Source organism: Helianthus annuus, chromosome 8, assembly GCF_002127325.2.
Source record: "Helianthus annuus cultivar XRQ/B chromosome 8, HanXRQr2.0-SUNRISE, whole genome shotgun sequence".
Classification (NCBI taxonomy): domain Eukaryota; kingdom Viridiplantae; phylum Streptophyta; class Magnoliopsida; order Asterales; family Asteraceae; genus Helianthus; species Helianthus annuus.
Window position 1 is genome coordinate 56,907,692 of NC_035440.2, and position 25,129 is coordinate 56,932,820.

Here is a 25,129-nt window from a genome sequence, read left to right on the forward strand (position 1 = left end):
TTACAATGTTGATTATTTTATTAACAATTGTCTAATATCTTCCATACATGTTACCCCTTGGATAATTAGAAGTTGTGGACTATAAGTATGCTTAAGGGGTAATCACATTCCATTCACCAACACTTCAAAATTTCAACTCTCTCTCTTCTTCTCCTTACAATCGGCTGAACCCAACACCCTCTACCTCACCACCTTCACGTTTCAATCTTGCCATTTTACATACTTACAAAGGTGAAAGGGTTCATACAAGGAGGATCTGTGCTTACGGAATCACAAGGACCTCTCTACATCGCTATTAACCACCTAGTTTTCGCTTTGATTCTTCCCTAGCCTTGAGCTAGTTGTAAGTGCTCCTAAACACTCCCTTGATCTTGTTTAAAATGGTTAATAAGTGATTTAATGGCTAAAAACCAAGAACACACAAGATCATAACTTAAAGACTTGAAAATAAGATGAATATGTTGGATAAAGAGTAGATGTGTGTGTAAATCATGTAGATCTTGTGTTGTTATGATTCTTGTTGATTTTCTGATGATTTTGCTGGCTAATATTGATGTCTGATGTTGTTGTGATCGCTAAACATGATAACGGAATCAATCGAACACACTTTATAATGTTAAAAGACTGAAAACAGCTTGCTGATCTGCATTTCCAACCGCCTTTAACTGGCTGTAACAGAACCATAACTTAACGAAAAATGCATTTTCTGAAGCCTAGATTTATGTACTATGAAATACGGTTCTAATGGCACTAGAATCGTAATTTTTGGACTTCGTTTACTATTTTTAAAGTGTCATTCCGTAACAGCAGCTAGAGCTGCATTTTCCTGCTGAAAATATACGTTCTGTAATCTGTCGTAACTTGAGTTCTGTGTAGAGTTAGATCACGAAACTGGTACTGTAGATGGACACTGATGTCGTAGTAATTGTCCCACTGGAATTTCGTCAATCCGACTTACAATGAATTTTTAATGAATTATTCCGTAGACTGCGGTCAGAAAATAATGAATCTGATTGCAGTCCGGAAAATGATTTTTAATAAAATATTGGTGATGAATTAGATCCCGAGATTTTTACACAATAATTTCTGGATCGTCTAGCATCTTCTGTAAAAAGTTGGGAATTTTTGAAATAAGATAACTATTTTATTAAAATGCTCGAAAACAGCCCAGTTTCGGATAATTAAGTGGAAACGACATAAGTAGTGATTTGCGTGTCTAAATGTCGAATATGTTATCTGTGAATGATCTAACATGTTATGTGCCGATAAAAGTGTTATGTGCAATGTCGTATGTTTATTTGTGAATGGGAATAGATGGGGAGGTTACATGGGCATAAACCGTTAAAGTAATGCATGTTATGTGATAGATACGTGTAGGAACTTTGTGCTCTATTTGAAAACCACTAAATGACTAACTGGTAATCATATTAGGACGTGATTGACCGACTCTGATTGTAGCTATATTTGAGAATCTAACCGAGCAAACCGAGGTGAGTTCACACACTTTCTAATGCATGGGATTCCCAGTGGTTTGGGAATGGGTTAAAGAATTAAAAACGGAATCTACATATCTTACTTAGGTAGGATATGTACGGCCATCCTCCTCGGGTAGGATGCCAGTATTAATCCTGTGTATTCTCTTCGGGAGAACTACGTACGTTCATCCTCCTTGGGTAGGACAACAACCTTAAAACTTACTAGACAAAACTCTATCATAAGTCCCTCATTTTATATCGACTTAATCGCCGAGGCCAATGGCGAGCGGGTCATTAGTTAATAGCGCTATTAGGTTTAACAAACCTCACACCGTGCCAGTCGGACGGGCGCGTACTAAAGGACTATGGCAAACCATCAGTGATGATAGACATTGATGTAGGGCACAACTTACTTGCGTAGTAGTCGATATCATACGGTCTAGTAGTTCACATGGGGAAGCCCCCACTAATCATGGACAGGGTATGGGTAATAAAGAATGAACTGGTTAAATTTTCTTTCAACTACGGGGTAACCCCCACGGCAATTACGCCAACGAAAGACAAATCACGTTTTCAGAAACAACTTAAAACAAATCAACCAACCGTGAACTACTCAACTTTGTTGTTGACTCGTTGTTACATACCTTACAGGTCGCTAAATGCTTGGAGCTTGCACGAGGAACGAGTCGTTGTGGTGTACGGACTGTTATGTTCCGTGCTTAATATTCAAACCCTTATGAACTTATTAAACTTGCGTTTTGAACTTTAACTTATAAACTATGGACTTATGTTTTGGACTTTACGTTTATGCTTCCGCTGTTTAATTTAAAACTTGGTTAACTAGCTTTTGGTCACCAATCGTATTGTGGTTGGCTTTATTTACTTAAATGCGTTGTTCAATATGATTGGTGGCTCGATCCTGGTCACGTCACGCCTCTAAGCGGTGGTACTCCGCATGGTGGATTTTGGGGGTGTGACAGTGGACGATCGAGAAGGCACCGTAAGAAGGGCGAGAATGTCGAACGTGCTCCTAAAATGATCGAGAGGTGGACGCCTACCAGAGAACTTACATTGTCACAAGTATGGCTTGACGCGTCGGAGGATCCGACTGTTTGTAATTTTTTCCATTAACTTTTTATAAATATATTTTTATTTTTGTTTCGTTGCTACTAATTTTATTTTTCAAATTATAGCAACCGACCAAGATATAGTCGTCTTTTAGAGGCGTATACATGAGAAGTTCTTCGCCACAATGAGCTGTGGTGAATATCTTACGCCCGATTCGTTTCGGGCAAGTGGACCCAATGTGCACCAAGATTAACAACTTCAACAACATATACAATAGCCTCGTCAACAATCACACAAGAAGAAGCGGTTCAAGCGACGTGGCGCCACTCCAACAAATATAGAATGTATCATGGCCATCCTTTTACGATGATAACTTCATGGGAGCTTCTACGCAAATCTCCAAAGTGGCATCTTGTACCACCGTTTGACCCAACAACCCATAGGTCAAAACGGTCCAAATCAACAACGACTAGCGAACCATCTGATTCCGATTCTTGTACTACTATCAACTTAAATGACGAGTTGGACGAATTGAGTTTTGACGAACCTCAAGAGCTGCCACGACCAAAGGGTATGATAGAAACAAGGCAGCATCACGAGCATGAGACACCTGCTCTTCAAAGCTATCGGATGGCTTATCAAGGTTGGACGAGTTGGACGATAGACTCACTCGGCTTTTCTCGATCAAGGAAAATGAGCACGAACTTAAAATGGATAAACAAATCGAGAAAGGTACGAAGTTTATCGAGAAAGACTTTTCCAACCTACCGGAGGAGGACCGAGTTATTTTAGAAACTCGTAAGGTAAAGATCCGAGCAAAATATATGTAGTTTTTTTAGTAGGTTTTTATTTATATTTTTAAATTGGTTGTTTTTTAAGTAACTTTGCAGTTTTTTATTTTTAAGTAGTTTGTGATCTTTTATCGATTTTATTGAAATTATGTTTATTTTTAAAATTGTGTTTTAAATAAAAATGGTATAAAAATTTAAAAAATACAAAATATAATAAAAAATAAATAATTAGGTGATCATGATAGGGACTTTAAACCATTGCATGCAAGTTACGGAAGGAGCTTAAAAGCCCTCCATATGAGGTGGCGCCTAGGTGGCGCTGAGTTGGCATAATAAAGCCCCTCGGGCTTTAAATCACATCCACCAACGTTATAGTTGTTTATATAGTAAGTTTTTACAGAATATTACATCTTGTCAAATTATTAACACACAAATCGAGTAATATTACGTAGAAACAAATAACTCGCATGAAAATAAAAGAATCTAACGTCGAATCAAATAACTCGCACGAAAATTGAGGAATATAACGTCGAATCAAGGAATCTTGCATCCAGTCGCACATGTTTTGAGGAATCTTACGTCGAGTCGCACGCGTATCGAGAAATAATACATCGAATCAACTAATTAAAAAAAATTAGAAATTCGATGTATACGACCCCCATTTACACCATGTGAAAAAAAGATTTTGAGGTGCGACATTATTAGGACCCATTTTTAATAAAAACTTTTAACTCTTATTTAATCATCAATCAAAATTGGATTTTAATTTTTTTTGGAAGGCGAAATTCAATAAACACAACCGTGACGACTATCTCCAAGAAAGAGATAGACAAACGCAAAAAAATGTTACATCAACGAGAAAATAAAATTACACCAATTTATCCAATCTATCGAACCCTCTTTATGTCTACTTCTAAACCATAGGAAACCCAAAGACTTCAAATCCGAAACAATATGAACTACATTTGAATATTAATAACATAAACCTTTTAATAATCATCAATCGAACAATATTATTAATGAACTTCCTATGTGTATTAGTTATAATTCTTTATTAGACTGCTGGGTGGGAGGTGCTTGGGTTGGAGGCATTACTCGACACGTGACAGATGTGGGCTCCACCAGTCCACACCCAAAAAAGTGGGGTGTGGGAGCGGCATGGCCAGGCCAGCGTGAGGTGCCATGTGGATTATTATTTTTTTAGTGTTGACAATTATATAAAAAAATACAATTTATATTAATTTTTAAAAAAACTTACATCAATCCTAAAATATAAAAAACCTACTTAATAAATCCTAAAAAATAAAAAAAACCTACTTATTAAATCCTAAAAAATAAAAAAAATCAACTTATTAAATTCTACAAAAAAAATTACAAAGTACGGTAAATATTAAAGTGAGGAACCCACTTAAACTCCGTATTCCCGTCATGCCTGTACTCGATCTTCACGGTCTCCACTCGATCGTCGTAGGTCAAGTCGTCCGCAAGAAAACAATCGAAGCAAACTTTAAACCGATCCAACCTTGGTTTGAGCTCACGCCATTTGTGTTGACACACGTTTAAGTTGTGACGCGTGTTCCCGACGTGTTGTTGGTATTGTTGGAACGCTCGCCCCCCAATACGCGGTTTGACCGCATTGTAGGGTACATTGTGTGTCCACAATCGATGTCACTAGTGCTATTTCCTCCTCTTCGGTCCAATGCACCATTTTCGGTCCAATGCACCATTTTCGACTTGTTGGTTTGGGTTTGGTGGAAGAAGAATGGGAAAAAAGAATGTAATTTTTAGTTTGGGTTTCGGTCACTATTTTGAGGTAAAAAAATGTAATTTAAAAAAAAATTAAGTTACCATATGTAACCGCCACCCCAAACGGCTATATTGAATCAGCAAATTAAAGCTAGCCATGTCACACTGTCCCCCGCCCCACGTCAGGCTCAATCTCTATGCCAGCGGGGCAACGCTACTCCAGTGTGGTCTAGGCAACGTTTTGGGCATTCTGCCGCCCCAACTCACACCCCACACCCCGCAGCCTTAGAATTATATTAGATGAGTTTCTCTTTAAATATCAATCCAAAGATCTAGTATTTATAACATGTAATGTTACACATCTATGGCAAATAACAAATGATTAATAAATGATAGTTTAATATCATAAGTATAAACTAAAGAAACCAAACATGATTAATTTTTGGCGCTTTAATAATTCGGAAATGAAAAGACACAAATGTCAGTGTATGAATGGATGATCAAAAGCACAAAGAAAAACCGAAAAAAAAAAGGCTACGGAGAAGTTGAGGAGACTTCGTATTGACTTGGATTTTCAAAAATCAAATTCTGATCCTTTCTTCTTTTCCAAAGCACCCTCTCTATTATATTTTTTTTTAAAAGACCCCTGTTAACTTCCCCTTTTATTCGTACGGAGTTTTCGAAAAAGTTATTCTTTTCTATAATCTTTGCACTGCATTACTACTGCTGCTACTGTGTTCACGATTACTTCCTTCGAGGGTAAGAAAACCCTTTTCGTTTCTTGAATAATTGATGAACAATAAGTAGTAAAAAACACATTTTTATGTTTGTAATGGAAAAATATCATCTGGGTAAGAAAAGGGTAGCTGATCAGATGGGTTTTTCATGGTCTGCTGATGATGACATTTTGAATGAGGACCTCTATGAACATCAGGTTTGTTTTATTTATTTATTTTTCTTTTAAAGAAAACCCTTTTGGTTATTTGATGCATTCTTTACTGTTGTGAACTTGTTGATGCAGGGGATAATGGAAATAGATCATTTGGGGAAGACAAAAGAAGCAGGTCAGCATCATAATCCTAGGTTTGAGCAGATGGTCTTTTCATGGTCTCTTGAGGATATTCTGGATGAGGACCTCTATAAAAACCAGGTTTTTTATTTTATATTTTTATATTTTTTTTAATTTTATTTTTTAGTTATAAATGTTTATATATAGTTGCTTAATGTATTTAGTTTTATTATTTTTTTTGGTTGATATCAAGTGTTCTTATTGTACTATTTTTCTTGTTTCTTTGCTCTATGCTCTATGCTATTTTGTTTGTTAGTAATATGGCCTTTTCATCACTTTATGTTATATGAAGTTTACTACTAGAGTAAATTACTTTTTGAGTACCTATGTTTTTTGGTTTTAACCATTTGAGTTCAAAATCAAAAAAGTTTAACGCTCTAAGTCCCTAGCCATTTATTTTATAATGTTTTGAGTCCAATTTTGTTCATTTATAACGGTTTGAGTCCAATTTTGTTAAAAACGTTGGACTCAAAAAGTAAAATTTGGACTCAAATGGTTATGAAAAAGTGTCTAGGGACTCAGGGCGTTAAATATTTTGATTTTGGATTTAAATGGTTAAAACCAATAAAACACAAGGACTCAAAAAGTAATTTACTCTTACTACTACTATTATTAATACTCATCTGTCTTGTTGGTTTTTGATTCTTTTAGCTAGACTTTATGTTACTTGTTTTGCTACATTTTACATGTAAATATGGGCTTTTTTAGAGCTGGGACGTCCCACACTCCTCATACTATGCCTTTTGAGTGGGATTTTACTTGGTACGTTTGTTTGTTTGTATGTTTTATATTGTACTTTCAAGGTATATGAAGTTTAATGTCTATTTCAGATATATCTTTTCAACCCATTTGACCTTGAGGTCAATGCTTTAGTCCATATTTCACAGAATGCCTATAATTGTTTTGTGTGTTTTCTTAAATAGTGACATGGAGATTGTTATTTGAATCTTTTGAAGTATAGAAAACATGTTTTTTAAAATGAGTTTTTGTTGTTTGGATCATATGTTGATAACATGATGCATTCTTATAACTTGATGTATCGTTCATAGGTGGAGAAAATACCACCTACTTTTCACTCCGAAGCACACTATGTTGGTTCTTTTGTTTATCCTCTGCTGGAGGAAACACGTGCCGAGTTGGCGTCAACTATGGAGACCATGTACAAAGCTCCATACGCTGAACTTTTCTCTTTAAATGTGGCTAAGGGCCGTGGAAAATTTTCGTATGATGTCACCGTTAATAATTGGCGTAACAGAACTAGTGAACGTGGCAAAGAGCCTTACCGGACATTACCCGGTGATCTGCTTATTCTAGCGGATGGAAAACCCGAATCTGTTCCTGACTTGCAGCGTGAGGGACGGACATGGTATTTTTCGTTGGTATACCAAATAAGTCAGGATGATGATGAAGAAGATAGTACATCGCTACGTTTTAAAGTTAAAGCTTCACAAGAAATAGAATTTCAAGACGGTATGTTTGTTGTTTACTTGACGAATATAACAACCAACAAAAGAATCTGGAACTCATTGCACATGCACCGGAATATGAATATTATCAAAGAGGTTCTTTACACAGATTCCATGGTACGATTTCGTTCAATAACGTTATATATTCTCAGTAGGGATGAGCAAACGGGTATTGGGTAGCGAAAGTTACGGTACCGAACCGTACTGTACTGATCAAATTTCTGTGTCAATTCTTTACCCATTTTTCACGTGTACCGGAATCGGTTCGGTACGGTATGGTATTTTACCCACTTTTTACGTGTACCAGTACAGTACCGAGCTCATCCCTGATTTTCTGCTAGTAATGTCGTTGTTAATTGTGATTGTGTTGGTTACAGGTTAAAGAATGCTGCAATATCTGTCCTTTCGATGGCAATTTTTCTCAGGAGTTTGATTCAGATCTTTTTGATAAGCTGAATGAATCGCAGGTGGGGGCCATTAGGGCAGCTCTTAGTAAAACCGAATGTTGCCATGGTTCTTTTGTGGAGCAGATATGGGGCCCACCGGGGACAGGAAAAACGACAACTGTAAGTGTGTTGTTGTTTATACTCTTGCAAATGAACCGTAGGACACTTACGTGTTCTCCAACGAATGTTGCTATAGTACAAGTAGCTTCACGTGTGCTTAATCTGTTAAAGCGATCGTCTAATACTAGAACGGAAAGTGGAGAGTTCTTTTATTGTATTGGAGACGTACTTCTGTTTGGGAACAAACAGAGGTTAAAAGTCGGTACCCAGGTTGAAGAAATCTATCTTGAAAATCGAGTTAAGAGGCTTACAGAGTGCCTTGGGACTTTGACTGGTTGGCAGCATTGCATACGATCTATGGTTGATTTACTTGAAGATTGTGTTTCTAAGTATCACGTTTATGTGGAAAATGAATTGTTCAAAGAAAAACAACTTGCAGCTGAAAATGAAAATCAAAATCAAAATGAAACTAAAGCTACCAAGTTGGAAGTAAAATCATTTATTAAGTTCATGCGTGATTCATTCAATGCGTGCGTATCGCCACTAAGGAGATGCATACTAACGTTTCTAACTCACATTCCAAAAAGTTTTCTAACGGAGCGCAATTTCCAAACAATGGTATCTCTTTTAGATGATTTAAATAACTTTAAATCACAATTGTTTGAAGAGAGTTTGGTTTCTGAAGAGCTTGAGCGGCTTTTTACTTCTAAACCATTGCAAAGCGATCTTGATAAGTCGGGCGATATGTCATCAATCAATTTGGTTAGAGCAAAGTCTCTATCTGTTCTAAAAGCTTTGCAAAAATCTCTTGAAGGACTTGATCTTCCAACTGCTTTGAACATATTTGCAATAACGGACTTTTGTTTTAAAAACGCTTCTCTTATATTCTGCACAACTTCTACTTCTTTCAAGTTGCATGATGCTAAAATAAAGCCGTTGGAGATCTTGGTGATCGATGAAGCTGCACAGTTAAAAGAAGCGGAATCTACCATTCCGCTTCAGCTTCCCGGCATGAAACATGCTATTCTCATTGGAGACGAGAAACAGTTACCAGCAATGGTTTCCAGCAATGTAAGTGTATACTTACTTTTACTGTTGTATGCTTATGTAGTTACGTTTTATTCTTATCAATATAAGCTGAATGTTTGTGGACAGATATGTGAAGAAGCTGGCTTTGGAAGAAGTCTGTTTAGCAGACTGAGTTCTTTGGGGCATTCTAAGCACTTACTTGATGTTCAGTACCGAATGCATCCTTCCATAAGCTCTTTTCCAAATTGGAAATTCTATCAGAATCATATTTTGGATGCTGAAAATGTGACATGTAAAAGTTATGAAAGACGATATCTTTCGGGACCAATGTTTGGTCCGTATTCGTTTATAAATGTTGTTGGTGGAAGAGAAGAAAAAGATGACGAAGAACGAAGCCGGAGAAACTTGGTTGAGGTTGCTTTAGTGATTAAGATCGTTCAAAATCTTTATAAAGGTATGCATATCAGTTATATTCTATCATCTGCTAACATTTGTTTTTGTTTGGTGGATGTTTGCTTGAGTTTGTTTTTTTTTTCACTATTATAGCATGGGAGAACTCAAAGAAGAACCTTACTATCGGCGTTGTATCTCCTTATGCTGCACAAGTTGTTTCCATTCAAGATAAACTTGCTAAAAAGTATGAGAAACTTGATGGATTTTCCGTAAAGGTGAAAACTATTGATGGGTTTCAAGGTGGAGAAGAAGATATCATTATCTTATCAACAGTAAGATCTAATAGCCATGGAAATGTTGGTTTCTTATCTAGTCCTCAAAGGACCAATGTAGCCTTGACCAGGGCACGGTATGATATCCTGTCACAATCCTTACAAACTCATAATAACGTATTACTTGTTTTTTTTTAAACTTTCACTCTTGAACGTGTTTTTGAACCTCTAGCCTTTTGTTTTCATAAGTTTGTCTGACTAACTGGCTTTGTTTATGTACTATTTTTCTATTTTTTTCTAGACATTGTCTCTGGATATTGGGAAATGAAAGAACCCTCACGAATAGTGAATGTGAATGGAACGAATTAGTCTGCGATGCAAGGAACCGCAATTGTTTGTTTGATGCTGATGCTGATGAATGCTTGAAGTCGACAATCATAGCTGCAAAGAAAGAGTTAGACCAACTCGATGACCTGGTTCACGGCAACAGCGTTCTTTTTAAACATACAAAATGGAAGGTATTTAATCTAAACGGTTTAATTCTACACTAAATTATCTCATTATGTGGTATATGTTGTGTTTTTGTTCATCTTGTTTGTTGCACTTTTATCCCAACAGGTTCTCTTTAGTGATGATTTCAGAAAATCTTTCGGAAAATTGACATTTGCTCGCTTGAAAAAGGTGGTTATAAATCTTTTACTGAAACTTTCTGGTGGTTGGCGGCCCAAGAACACAAGTGTAGACGTGTGCTGCGAAAAATCTTCACAAATTCTTAAAAAGTTTAAGGTTGAAGGTCTGTATGTCGTTTGCTCAGTTGACATTATCAAGGAAGTAAAATACATACAAGTTCTCAAGGTTTGGGATATATTACCTTTGGAGGAAATTCCCAAACTTACAAAACGTCTGGAGGGCATCTTTTCCGCCTATACAGATGATTATATTAGTCGTTGCACAGCAAAATCTTTGGAAGGGTATGTTCATTTACTGTCGACTGATTACTGAATTTTTTTTTTAAAAAAAAGTGATTATACATGCGTATTTCATTTTTTTGTGTTTAGGGATTTTGAAGTTCCTAGGAGTTGGCCGGCTTCCCAAGAATTAATCAGATTTCATACGTTAAACAATTGTGACGGTGACAGTGAAGCGACTGTTAGTGCTGGTGATGGAAGAAGTTATGTTGAAAACTCGAAAGTTAGTGAAAGCTTATTGCTCATGAAGTTTTACTCTTTGTCAAGTGGGGTGGTGAGCCATTTGCTTTCCGGTAAAGAACTTGATCTACCGATGCAAGTTACCGACGAACAAATGGATATAATTCTCTTTGGCAAAACATCCTTCATAATTGGGCGATCTGGAACGGGGAAAACCACAATTTTGACCATGAAGTTGTTTCAAAACGATCATAGTTATCGTGTTGCTTCTGAAGGGGTTAATGAAGCAAGAAGCAACCAGATCAAGAATGTTGAAGATGTTAATGACTCCGAAGGCAGTAAACCGGGTGTTCTTCGCCAGCTATTTGTGACAGTCAGCCCAAAGTTGTGTTATGCTGTGAAGCAACATGTTTCTCAACTTACAAGGTGCACAAATGCTTTTGTCTATTTTTTTCTTTTAATTTTCCGTGTATTGATTGACTAACAGAATTATCTTTTCGACAGTATTTCATGTCATGGAAACTCATCAGCAGAGATCAATCTCGAGGATGCGGATTCTTCGTCGGAGTTCAATGATATCCCAAACACATTTGTTAACATTCCTGTGAAGAAGTATCCGTTAGTGTTGACATTTCATAAGTTTTTAATGATGTTGGATGGCACTCTGGGAAGTTCGTATTTTGATAGATTTCCCGAGGCAAGAAAAGGTTCTCAATCTAGTCATATAAGTTCAGGATCCGTTGTATTGCAAACTTTTATAAGATTGAATGAGGTTACATTTGATAGGTTTTGTTCAGATTACTGGCCTCATTTCAATTCAAATTTAAAGAAAAAACTTGACCCATCTCAAGTATTCACTGAAATAATTTCTCATATTAAAGGGGGTCTTCAAGCAGGCGAATTTAGTGATGGTAAACTGAGTTTCGAGGGTTACTCTTTATTGGCTGAAAGTCGTTCTTCCACTTTAACCAAACAGAAACGAGAAAATATTTACTCTCTCTTTCAAGCCTATGAAAAGATGAAAACTGAACGTGGGGAATTTGATATGGGCGATCTTGTAATTGACCTTCATCGTCGACTTAAATATGTGAGGTATGAAGGTGACCATATGGATTTTGTCTACATTGATGAAGTTCAAGATCTTAGCATGAGACAAATTTCCCTTTTTAAGTATATTTGCCAAAACGTTGACGAGGGTTTTATTTTTGCTGGTGACACCGCACAAACCATTGCAAGAGGTATTGACTTCAGGTTTCAAGATATTAGGTCATTGTTTTATAAGGAGTTTTTAACCTCACAAAGAACGGGGAAACAAGAGAAAGGTATCGTATCTGAGATTTTTCAGCTAAAACAGAACTTCAGAACTCATGCAGGTGTTCTTGACTTAGCCCAGAGTGTCATTGATATTCTGTACTGTTACTTTTCTCACTCGATTGATATTTTGGAGCCTGAGACTAGTCTCATATCTGGGGAAGCTCCTGTTTTGCTAGAGTCTGGAAATGATGAAAACGCTATCGTGACGATCTTTGGAGGAAGTGGAAGTGGGGCAGAAGTTGTTGGTTTTGGTGCTGAACAAGTTATTTTGGTACGTGATGATTCGGCGAAAACCGAGATTTGTGAATTTATTGGAAAACAGGCTCTTGTTCTCACTATCGTGGAGTGTAAAGGTCTTGAATTTCAGGTCAGTTTCTTAAACTTTAATTAACCGATCATTTTTTTTTTATTTTAATTTACTTTTGTTTCTTATTGTTTTTCATTCGTGATTTTTAGGATGTATTACTGTATAACTTTTTTGGGACGTCTCCTTTGAAAGACCAGTGGAGAGTTATATATGAATACATGAAGGAACGTGACTGGCTTGATGAGAATCTTTATCAGTCATTCCCTAGTTTTTGTGAGTCAAGGCATAGTGTATTATGTTCTGAATTGAAACAACTATATGTGGCAATCACCCGTACACGACAAAGGCTATGGATATGCGAAAATAAAGAAGAACTTTCTAAGCCAATGTTTGAATACTGGAAAAGAAGGGGACTCGTTCAGATAAGAAAGCTTGACGATTCAGTGGCGCAGGCAATGCGTGTTGCAAGCAGCCCTCAAGAATGGAGGGAGCGTGGCAAAAAGGTGTATTGTTTTTTTTTATTGCTTTAGTTGTTATATGGTTTGTTATTTGAATACATTATTTGACATGATTATTGTATGTTTTCAGCTTTTCTATGAGAAGAATTTTGTGATGGCAACTATGTGTTTTGAAAGAGCGGGTGACACAATGTGGGAGACTTTAGCCAAAGCTTCTGGTCTGAGGGCATCTGGTGATCAAATGCGGGGAACAAATCCTGAAGCCTTTATAAGCTATGTTAGAGAAGCAGCAGGAATGTTTGAATCTGTTGGGAAACTCGAGTCTGCTGCCTTATGTTTTTGTGATTTGGGGGAATATGAAAAAGCAGGTAACATCTTTTCTAAACGTAAATGTCTGTTTATTAACCTGATCCGCTCATCTTTCGACATCTAATTTGATCTATTGTATTTGTGCAGGAAAAATCAATCTTAATTGTGGAAAGATGGATGCAGCGGCTGAATGTTTTACTCTAGCCGGGTGCTATAGTGATGCAGCCGAAGCTTTTGCAAAAGGAGATAAGCTCTCTGAGTGTCTGTCTGTTTGCAGAAAAGGGAAACTATTTGATAAAGGATTCCAATATATCGAACAATGGAAAGAGCATTGTAATGTTCAAAGTAAAGAATTAGAACAGATTGAACAAGACTTCTTGGAGAGTTGTGCTTCTGATTACCATGAACGTAAAGATCCTAAATCCATGATGAAGTTTGTTCATGCTTTTCGTTCGATGGAATCCAAACGTACGTTCTTAAAGTCATTAGGCTGCCTTGATGACCTTTTGATTTTGGAAGAAGAATCCGGTAATTTTCTTGATGCTGCTGAGCTTGCAAGGTCTTGGGGCGATGTTTTAAAAGAAGCTAATCTTTTGGAGAAAGCTGGACATTTTAAGGATGCAACGGTTCTGTTACTTTGGTACGTGTTCTTTAGCTCGTTGTGGGGAAACGGGAATAAAGGTTGGCCCTTGAAGCAGTTTGCTGAGAATGAAGAACTTTGTGAAAAAGCAAAGTCGCTTGCAAAAATACATTCAGAAAATTTTAATGAATTTGTATGTAGTGAGCTTGAAATACTCTCTGATCAGCGTAGTAGCTTGCTTGATCTCAAAATAAGTTTGCTTGTTTCCCAGAAAAACAAGAGTTTGAGGGGAGAAATCTTTCTGTTTAGAAAAATCTTGGATTCTCATATTCGTTTGAATTCTTCAAAGTATGACTGGGAGGACGAGTTACCAGTTGATATAAATAAGCACTGTGACGACAAGACTTTTCGGAACCAAGTTTCTGTTAGAACTCTGGTTTATTACTGGAATGCTTGGAAGGAAAATGTCTTGGATATTTTTGAGGTTCTTGAAAGCTTCCACAAAGAAGGACCAAATGAACACGAGGCTTGTGTTGATTTTATTTTAAATTATTTTGGGGTGAGGAAGCAGTGTGTAAAAGGCAATATTGTTTATATTTTGGTCAATGAGCATGCTGATTGGATAAGAAATGATCAAAAGAGTGTTCAAAAGGATGGGAAGCTTCTAATTATGAATACCAAGGATTTGGTGTTTTCTATGAGGTCTCATTGGCAGTCTGAATTAGTTTCTGTGGGTATAAACGTGCTTGATACTTTGGAAGGTTTGAATAAGTCAAAGTCAACGGGTTCCGCATTTCATCGAAGCACATCTCTTCTTCACATGTTTGAGGTTTCCAAGTTCCTTTTAGACTGCCAGCACGTTAACCCCAAAGATAAAAGGAAGCTGGAAAAATTCCTAGGAGTTTCTTCAACTTATTTTGATTTTGTGTTTCCGTTAGACTGGCGAAGAGCAGTTTGTGTTGATATGATTTCTTTAAGGGAGACCGATCTATCTCTCAACTTGCTTGAGGAAATTATTCTTCAAAACATAAAGGGTGGCATTAATTATCTGGCAATTGGGAGGGTGATGATGACGTGTCTTGGTTCTAGAAAACCCGCAGCACTTTACGAGCATATTACTAAACGGATTCAGTGGAATCCCGCATGGAAGCAATGTTTTGAGATATTCATGAATGGTGGCCTTAAAGATGTTTATGAATCTGAATCACTGCTTCGTGCTTTGGACGATACTTATAGAGCCAATTGGAGATGTACCGGCTACATGTCACCTCATAGTTTTGTGTATCTCTTGGAAAGTCTTCTTTTCATGACATCTTTTCATTCAAGAACCTTTTTCACAACTAAATCCTCATTTGTTGGATGGTTTACACATATTCACTCTCTGTCAACTTATTCAGCACCCCAACAGATAATTTCAAATGCAATAAACTTCATTTTTGAAGTGATTAAACAAGTTATCTACAATAAAACCGATACCATTTCATGGATTGAAAAATGGACAACTGATTATTCTCATTGCCATAGACTGTTATCATTGAAGCTGGTTATGATGCTGTCGTTAATTTGTCTGCAAGTACCAGATTGTTCTCAACCGCCACATTTTTCTCAAGTACTACTTGATTTGCTGTCGGGAGTTAATAATATTGCTTATTTGCTTCCAAAGAAGTTTGTTTATCTTCTTTTAAGAAGAAGAAACGGTTATTTCTTGAACTTGAATCCAGAATTGGTCGCAGAAGCGTTTATGAGCATAGAGGATTCTCTCCTGATCGTTTTGACGGGAAATGCGAGCCCAAGAATTCGTGCTTCTTCTGCTGTATTTGTGGACCTTAGGAAATCTAAACAGAAGATAATGAGTGAATTGTTTCCAAGAAAAACGGTGCCATGTGTTCAAAAATCTTCAAATGAGACATCATCTTCAAACACATTACCTGATGATAATCTGAATGTGGATCCTGTGGAAGTGCAATTGAATTGGCAAGTTCTTGAAGATATAACTGAAGCTATAAACGGGAAGCAGGAAGTGGCACCAAACATGTTGTCTGCTGCAGATATGATAAAGGTAATATTCTATCGTTGCGGTTGTAACGAATGATTTTGTCAGTTTTCTCATTATTTGTGTAGGTTTCATGCCTTTGTATTCAATGTTCTGTTTTCAGAAAGCTTTGGATCAAAATGTAAGCACGTTATCTACTGCGCTTGCGGACGAACAGTTCTGTGCTGGTAAAGATGCAAGTGTTGTACGTGAAGCGAATCTTGCATATGATGATTTAAAGCTGCTTTCTTCCGCATTTGGCCCAAGGTTAGACTTGTGAATTTTTGAAGTGGTTTTTATTTTTGATGTGACGTGTTTATATACATATTAGTTATTACATGCATTTAGAACTTTTTTCAAGGTTCTTTTGGGTATCTGTGATTATTTTCAGTCAAAAAGATGTGAAGCATTCAGTTCTCATTAAGATTGTGCAAGGGGTTGCGGAAAGGCTGCGAATTAACAGGCCAACGGTAGATGATTTCTTGAAGCGTCCTGTCATGAATGAGGAATCGAAGATTGAGCAAATGGTGGTGTCAGAGAGTAGCAGCAAAACTCATGTTGGACAAACGAGCGAGGAGAAGAATGATGTAAAGGGAAAAGGAGTGGCGGTTGAAAATCAAACTGGCGGTGGTAACACTCAGGATGGGAAAAACAAGAAAGGGAAGGGAAAGAACAAAAACAAGAAAGGTAGAAAGGGAAAGAAGTGATATGGATGCATGATCGGCTTCAAATTGTTTGTTTTGTTTGTGTTTCTTCCTCCTAAGAATTTTAAGTTTTTTGTGGGTAAGTTTACAAGGACAGGAAGATCATGTCTTTTGAGTTTGAGAACCTCTACTTGATGTATATAATGGAAACATGATCATTAATGTTTTAACAGAATGTTTGCTTTGGGCTATGTAAGTAGGTCTCAAGTTTTTGGCTTATGAAACTTTAAACCGCGCATATGAATTGTGATCAAACAATGTTTGTAGAGATTAAACGGAAATATATCTAGGGCTCTTTACAAACCAAGCTAGCTTCTAATGCTTGAAAAACTACTCATGAGCTGAGCTCAAGGTTTATAAATAAGAACTTCGCGCCTTCTTAAGTTAAACTGGCTGGGTTCTAGCTTACACCTATACCCCTAAGCAGTACCATCTTTGAAACCGCTATCTTGTTAAGCCTTTGCTTTAGTTCAACTTCGTCTTTACTTGGATTTTTAATCGCTTTCCGAGTTTCTTGTATGGCGGTTTTAAGTGTCTTCGCCTGTATACTAAACCAAACATCTTCCTCATATCCACATACCCTACACACACAAACACAAGTGAGGCGGCTATTAGCCAAAAGAATTTCTAGCAACTTTGATGGTGCAAATTTGTGTCAAAGAACCCAAATCTTATACCTCATCATTTCTTGCATGTGTTCAAATTCATCTCCTCAGCGGCGTCTCTAAGTTAGTATGAGTAGAGATGGGCATAATAACCAGTTCCAAACCCGACCCGGTAGACCTGACCTATAACCGGTTCCAATTCCTACCTGCCTTATTGAAGAACTGGTTCCGGGTTAAAAAAACCCGTAGGTTCTTACCCGGTTCCACTTTTTATAAAAAAAATTGATACGTACCCGGTTCCTATCCAGAACCGGTTCCTCCGTAACCAGTTGAGACCTAATGCATTAAATTCTAGACGATGTTACGATGGAATCGATTCCTAGCCGTTTCAACCAAGCTTTTCATACAACACAGTTTTTATTAAAACCGGTTACATCACATTATAACACTAAACATTTATTTAACATAAAACACACTAAATCCTACAAATCCAACATTACATAAAACGCTATGTGACAACTCGAGTTTCCAAGATTCCACTTTCGCATTTATTACACGTTCACTGTTTGTTTAGTTGTTTACTTGCACAATTAGTTTGCTATGAAACTGTAACGTTTGGATTCAATAAAGTATATTGTGTTTGAGCATGGTTATGTGTTACTTATGAACGATTTGACAAATACTTAAATGTGGTGGTGAAACTGTAAATTGTATATCTTGTGCATGTAATATGTGATAGATAATTCTTTAGGGTGCTTAGTGCTAATAGTGAAACTTAAATCATTCTTAACCCTAATCATTCACTAATCATCACACAAAACCAATACACGTACTTTCACATTCTCTGATCCTCTCTGGCAATCATCATCTTCATCATTGGCAAGCTCTTCATCACTCTTGATTCCACACTCTATCTAGAATCAATCTAAGGTAATTGTTTGATGATTGTGTGCTACTATCAATTCTTGATTATATGATTTATGTAAACCCTAGTTCTACATGTAATAGTTCTGTGTTTGATTGATTCTGATTATTGTAAAATGGTTTATAATCAGTGTGTAATTACTTGTTGAATGTTAAGATGCCTGTTATGATAGAACGCTTGATTGATGATTTGATTATTGCAGTACAATTGTATGAAATTAGGGTTTCTGGATCGTAAGTGTAACTGTTACATCGATTCTGTAGTAGGGTTTGAAATTCACGCATATTCGATAACTCAGAATTGTGTCAGGGTTTTTGTGAAATAACAAAGTCCGAGCTTTAGCCATGCTTGATTGATCTGAGTTTATTAGCATGTTATGTCCGAATAATATTCATAGTAAAAGGTCCGAATTTTAGAATGATTATATAAAGGATCCGTCTTTTTCAAATGATATGGTCCGAGTTTTATTGTGGGGAGATTTGGTCCGATATTTTTTTAGGTCAAGGGGGTCCGAACTTGTGACTAAGGTAGATGATAGTCCGAGTTTTAAAGGAGGGTTAGAGGTCCGAGTTTTAACCCTAAGCCTTGTCCGACCTTTTAGTTAACATATGGAGTCCGAACTTTATGAATGTTATAGGTGAGTCCGAGTTTTGTGGGGGAAACATGTGGTCCGAGCTTTTGTTAAATTGATGATATCCGAAATTCATTTAAATGATGCCATCCGAATTTATGCTTGTTGAGTGAGTCCGAGTTATATATGAGAAGGGTGGTGTCCGAGTTTTTAAGTAAGGAAACCCCCTCCCCTTGTCCGAATTTGTGAAGGGTGTTACCCCTGTCCGAGCTTGTAAAGGGGAGCCCATGGTCCGACCTTTTTTGATGATGTTACTTGTCCGAGTTTAATTGATTTAAGTGTGGTCCGAATTTCATGATCTTATGTTATCCGAACATGAATGTAATCCGAGTTTCTGTAAGCTTGTTTGGTCCGAATTTGTGATCATGAATTGCAAGGTCCGAACTCTTTGATGAATATACAAAATAGGGTGCATGCTAGATATGTTGAATACGATGATGATAAGTAAATGCTTTGTGTATTGGTGGAGTATAATTATTACCTTGGAAATTGTATGCATGTGAGTAATTAGAAAAGGCAGCCATTTGGATAACCCTCACCTCCTTGTTGTCGGCCATGATTGGTAAATTATATTTTAGTGTATTGCAAGTTATGTTGAGATTAACTCGGTTAGTTTATTAATGCAATTAGTATATTAACTCTGTTAAGTCTATTACTTCTGTTGAGTCTGTTAGTGGATAACCTTGTCAGAATGGACTAAGAAAGCCTTTATGTGAAGCATGAATTGTGTGGATTTGATTAACTGTTACGAGCTACATGATGTTAACTGTCAAACGCTTTGTGACATAGATTACCTGCGTATCATTACGAACATGAACTGATTTATTACACGTGCACACAATAGGACTTGACTGATTACTTGTGAGTGCATAACTTAGCATACCGAGCAAACCAAGGTGAGTTCACACTCTTTACTAAGGCATGGGATTCCCGGGGATAGGGAATGGGTTGAATGATGGAATTGAACAATTACGCGTACTTACACGGTTACTAGACTATCTACCATGGTCCTCGGATTAAGCAGGACACTTACGTAAAACCTACGTAAACAGGAATATGCTACTGTCTTCCGGAGTCAGGAAGGACACTTACGTAAAACCTACGTAAACAATAACATGCTACTATCTTCCGGAGTCAGGAAGGACACTTACGTAAAACCAACGTAAACCCCACGCGTACCACTGTCCTCGGGTACAGAAGGACACTTATGTAAAACCTACGTAATGCTTGTACGTACTACTGTTCTCGGTTGTGAAGAACACTTATGGTTACGAATAGTCTAGTGGATATACAACATGGGAAGCCCCCACCAATAGAACGTACTATCGGCCCAGTAGAGCCATATGTTACAAACGAACTTACTATTACGCATTTAATTTCTGTGAACTCGCTCAACTAGTTGTTGATCCTCTGTTACATGCCTTGCAGGTCGTTAGATACATGGAGCTTGCACAGGGAGGAGCTGGTCGTTGTGGGCTTGGATCGTGATTGTTTCGTTAAACACTTTATGACATTTCATACTTAATTATGTTGGGTTTTATTTATACGCTTCCGCTAAACAGTGATAACATACTTATGTTTTGAACACCTTTCATATTGGGGTTGAATGGCATTTACTTTTATATATTAATTACATGTTCAATATGATTGGTGGCTTGATCCTGTTCAGTCACGCTCCTAAGCGGTGATACTCCGCATGTGGATTTTGGGGGTGTGACACGCTAAATGGCCATAAATCGATTTCTAACGGCATTATAGCCGTTGGAATCGATTCCAACAGGTGTTGCAGCTTTTTCTATAAGTTACCCGAACAAAGCGGTTACAACTCTACCCGGAATCGGTTAGTATCGGTTCAAGTATTTTTGGTTTAAAACCGGGTAGGAACTGGAACCGGTTCCTACAAGAATCGGTTCCATTCACACTCATTCAAGAACCGGGTATGGTTAGGAACCAGTTCCGGGTATAAAAAAAAACCCGATTTGCTCATCTCTAGGTATGAGTATACTATTTAAAAAAAAATTAACATATATATATATATATTGGATTTATAAAAAAAACACATGCCCCTCGAAATCTCAGGCCCTGTGTGATGGTCCTCCCCGCACACCCTCATCACCACCACTGCATCTCCTATTGAAGCGGTTAACTATATATTTCAAACTGTATGAAGCAATCTGATTCTTTGATCACACTGATATAATGGTTAAAATTAATGCGAAAAAAAATCATAATTAACTGAGAGTTGCCATGGGGTGTGAGGGTCATGGATTAGAACATTATTTCCACATATGACCATTAATTAAATGGTACACTACCCCCTCATTGATTATTGATTGATGGTGGTTCCCATCGATTAAACCACGATTACCACGATCTTCACATTCGATAATTTTAAGACAAAAAATAAATTAAAAAAAATAAAAGGGATAGTGGTTTGGGTAATGAACACACCCTTAGACCATCCGTAGTGGGGAGTTTTTTTGGGCGTTTTCCCCTAAAAAACGCCCCACAACGCCATTTTGCCACCCCGAGGGCGTTTTTTCAGCCAAATTCCTATTGGCATGCTTTTCTCCACGCTTTGCTTCCTTGCTTTTGGCCAATCACCCTTAATCTTTCTTTTGTTTATTCAATAAGATTTTTTGATGGTTTTTTTTTATTTAATTTTGTTACAAACATAATGCCCACATCCTCGCTACACCCGTTTTAGAAAACGCATCATAATGCTCCATTGCTGACTGAGCTGCCACATGACACAAAACGCCCAATGGTAGAGGCATTACCACTACACATGGTCTTAAGGTAATGGTTTTTAATGGTGGATTAAAGATGGATGACATGACGCCAATGTGGAGGGTCATGAGGGTCATAACCATACCCTATAGCTTAGGTGAAGCCTCTTATTTTGACTTTTTATATCAAATACTAGTGTTATAAAAATAACTTTCATAAAGTGTGTTATTTTTCTTAAATTATACCACAACATCGAGAATTTGTCTGTCACACCCCCAAAATCCACCTGCGGATAACACCCGCTTCGGGGGCGTGACTGACCAGGATCCAGCCACCAATTATACTGAATAATTAAGTTGATAACAAAAGTAATACTTACTAACCATAAGATTAGCAAATATCAAATTCAGAGTTTAAGGTTTAAGTTCAAACAGTTAATAAGTAGCGGAAGCATAAGTAAGGTAGTTTAAAACAAAGTTCATGATTCAAAATAAGGTAACACCCAACACCAGGGTGAACAGACACTACACGTTCCCAAGCTGCAAGCTCCATCGTCACTGGTTACCTGCAAAGCATGCAGTAAGGGGGTCAACAATAATGCTGAGTGAGTTCACTAGTTGTCCAGTTTTATTTACCAAAAACTTTGTTTCACCGATTAATTTATCCGTTTATACATGCCCTGGGGAGCTACCCCAAAAGTTAGCGACTAAACTGTTTTTCCAATACCGAACACTAGGTAACCGTTGCGTATCCGCAGGATGCCCCGATGTCAATGTTCTATCATCATTGACGGATTTCTGAGTACATTAGTTCACGACCGTCCCAAACCAGGGCACGGTGTGAGGCTGGTAAACACCTAAATAGCGCTATCAACTAATAACCCGTTCGCCTGATCCCGGCGACTAATCGGTATTTGTAGTAGGGACTTGAGTGATAGAGTTTCGTTTAGTGCCGTTAGTTGCAATCCGTATAAACAGTAATTAACCAAAAGGTTTCCCTATACCAGGGAAGGAAAAGTAAGTTTTGTTCCCAATAACTAGGGAAGGTATGTAAAGGGTATCCCCTTTTACCAGGGGATAGGGTTGTTTTAGTCTCGTGTCCCAAACCACCGGGACGCATGCTTTTAAGTTGTGAACTCACCTTGGGTTGCTCGGTAGGTTAAGGTTACTTGTCAATCACGTTGGTCACCACGTCCTAACATGGTTACCGGTATAGGTCAGGTTCGGTATACAAGCATTCACGTAAAACACATACGGGCACGTATCATGCATACAAGTAAATAGTCATGGGGTTATTGGGCCGGCCCTAACAGTAACACAGTCAAACTGAACACAGCAACACATAGTTCATTTAACAGATAGCCCAACACAGAATGGCCCAATAACTAAAATGAACAGCCCACTCGCAACCAGCTGGTCTCGAGTCGCAACCAGGAGATTTCGGCTTGTCACGCTGTGGTTGCGAGTCGCAACCGTGGTCTCGAGTTGTCACGTGTTGGTTGCGAGTCGCAACCGTCGTAGTCTCGAGTCGTAATCACGTGGTTTCGACTTGTCATGCGTTGGTTGCGAGTCGCAACGGTGTGGTTTCGAGTCGGAATGCTGTCGTTGCGAGTCGTAATCTGTCACTTTCATACACACGTGATGATGCAGATATGACAGTCCACATTGTACATATAAAATCAGACCCAGATTAGGAAACTACCAATAAGATTTCTACAAACACTTTTCCTCATTTGACCATTAAACCATATAGATCAAACTTTGCTATTTTTAAATCTTCAAACCATCTTTAACTAGTTCATCAAATGTTCATAGTTTCTAGGGTTTTCATGTTAACATAAACACACATTTATGAGCCAAAAATCACATATTTTTAACAAGATCATGATGCACAAACAAGGAAACATACATTTTATAATCTTGAACATAGTTTTGGTTGGCATAATCATTCCTAAATCACTATACTTTAGCCATCTTTAAACATGTTATATGAGGGTTTTCACATATGACCAAACTTCACAAATCCTCCTAAAAATCATGCAAAATACTACTAACCAAACATTTTTCTAGTTCATATACATATCATTCAAGCAAGAATACAAGGCATTTCTAGTTCATAATATTTCACAAATCTTATACACCAAGAAGATAACACTAACCGGTTATGAAAGGAGGGCCGAAAACAAAGAGAAGAGAACCGAGAAGATGGAGTATACGAGTGATAGTCTTGACCGAGTTTTTTTTTTTGTCCGAGATCCAAGCTTGAACCGAGATTCTTGTGAGATCCGAAAGTTGGAAGAAGGTTAGGATGTAGAGGGTTTTCTAGTGAGAGGGAAAGTGTGTGTTGTGGTAACTAAAGAATGGAGAATGAGGGGGAGGTTGGGTTTATATAACAAGCATCAACTAAAGCTAGGGGGTTTCGGCCCTAAACCGGTTACGGCCCAAGAGCCCACTCGCAACCGAGTGGTTGCGAGTCGTGGTCTCGGGTCGTGGTTTCGGCTCTCATATAAATATATATAATACATACTTACAACACATAACAAGTAAAAGTCACGTTTCCATTTAATAATATTTACATATACACAAAATATTACAAGGTGATCGTTCGGAAAAACCTCGAGTGTCACATTATCCCCAAGTTTTAAGAACTTTCGTCCCGAAAGTTGAAGCAGCCACTGCCAAGCTAGCGTGTTTCAACGGGGTGTCACATCATCCCCCCGTTAGTTTGGAATTTCGTCCCGAAATTCGGTTGTAGCTTCAGTGCTGGGGTCTTCGTTTGGGAATAACTGGGGATACTTGGACTTCATCTGGTCTTCCCGCTCCCAGGTAAACTCTGGGCCGCGTCGTGAGTTCCAACGAACTCGCACAAGGGGTATCTGGCTACGTTTGAGGGTTTTGATTTCTCGATCCGTGATCTCAATCGGTTCCTCAGTAAAGTGTAGCTGTTCATCAATCGTTAGTTCCTTAAAAGGAATCACAAGTGTTTCATCCGACAAACACTTCTTTAGGTTAGATACGTGAAAAACGTTGTGCACTGCACTCAGCTCTGCAGGCAGGTTTAATCTATAAGCAACCTTACCGATTTTCTCGGTAATTTCGAATGGTCCAACATACCGTGGATTCAGCTTGCCCCGTTTACCGAAACGGACCACACCCTTCCATGGTGAGACTTTAAGTAGAACCCGGTCCCCGACCTGGAATTCTAGTGGTTTCCTACGCTTATCAGCGTAGCTTTTCTGACGGTCACGAGCTGCCGCCATGCGTTGCCTGATCTGGGAAATCTTTTCTGTTGTGTCTACCACTAGTTCTGGGCCTGTGAGCTGACTGTCACCTATTTCCGCCCAGCAAAGAGGTGATCGGCATTTACGACCGTACAATGCCTCAAAAGGTGCCGCCTGAATGCTAGTGTGGTAGCTGTTGTTGTAGGAGAATTCCACCAACGGTAGATGCTTCTCCCAGTTCTTGCCAAAATCGATCACACATGCTCTAAGCATGTCTTCCAGGGTTTGGATGGTGCGTTCAGACTGCCCATCCGTTTGCGGGTGGTAAGCGGTGCTCATGTCCAAACGTGA

At 38.0% G+C, this 25,129-nt stretch overlaps 1 protein-coding gene across 1 annotated transcript; it reads left to right on the forward strand.

Moving 5' to 3' along the window:
* Positions 1 to 5,684: 5,684 nt before the first annotated feature.
* Positions 5,685 to 16,884, forward strand: LOC110872911. The gene is made up of 15 exons (XM_022121818.2): positions 5,685 to 6,014; positions 6,102 to 6,230; positions 7,199 to 7,732; positions 7,993 to 9,192; positions 9,277 to 9,604; positions 9,697 to 9,952; positions 10,117 to 10,333; positions 10,434 to 10,786; positions 10,874 to 11,389; positions 11,468 to 12,644; positions 12,734 to 13,087; positions 13,173 to 13,410; positions 13,499 to 15,990; positions 16,088 to 16,230; positions 16,355 to 16,884. Exons 1-15 carry the CDS (start codon positions 5,904 to 5,906, stop codon positions 16,668 to 16,670), a joined length of 8,364 nt encoding a protein of 2,787 aa, XP_021977510.1. The 5' UTR covers positions 5,685 to 5,903; the 3' UTR covers positions 16,671 to 16,884.
* Positions 16,885 to 25,129: the final 8,245 nt, after the last annotated feature.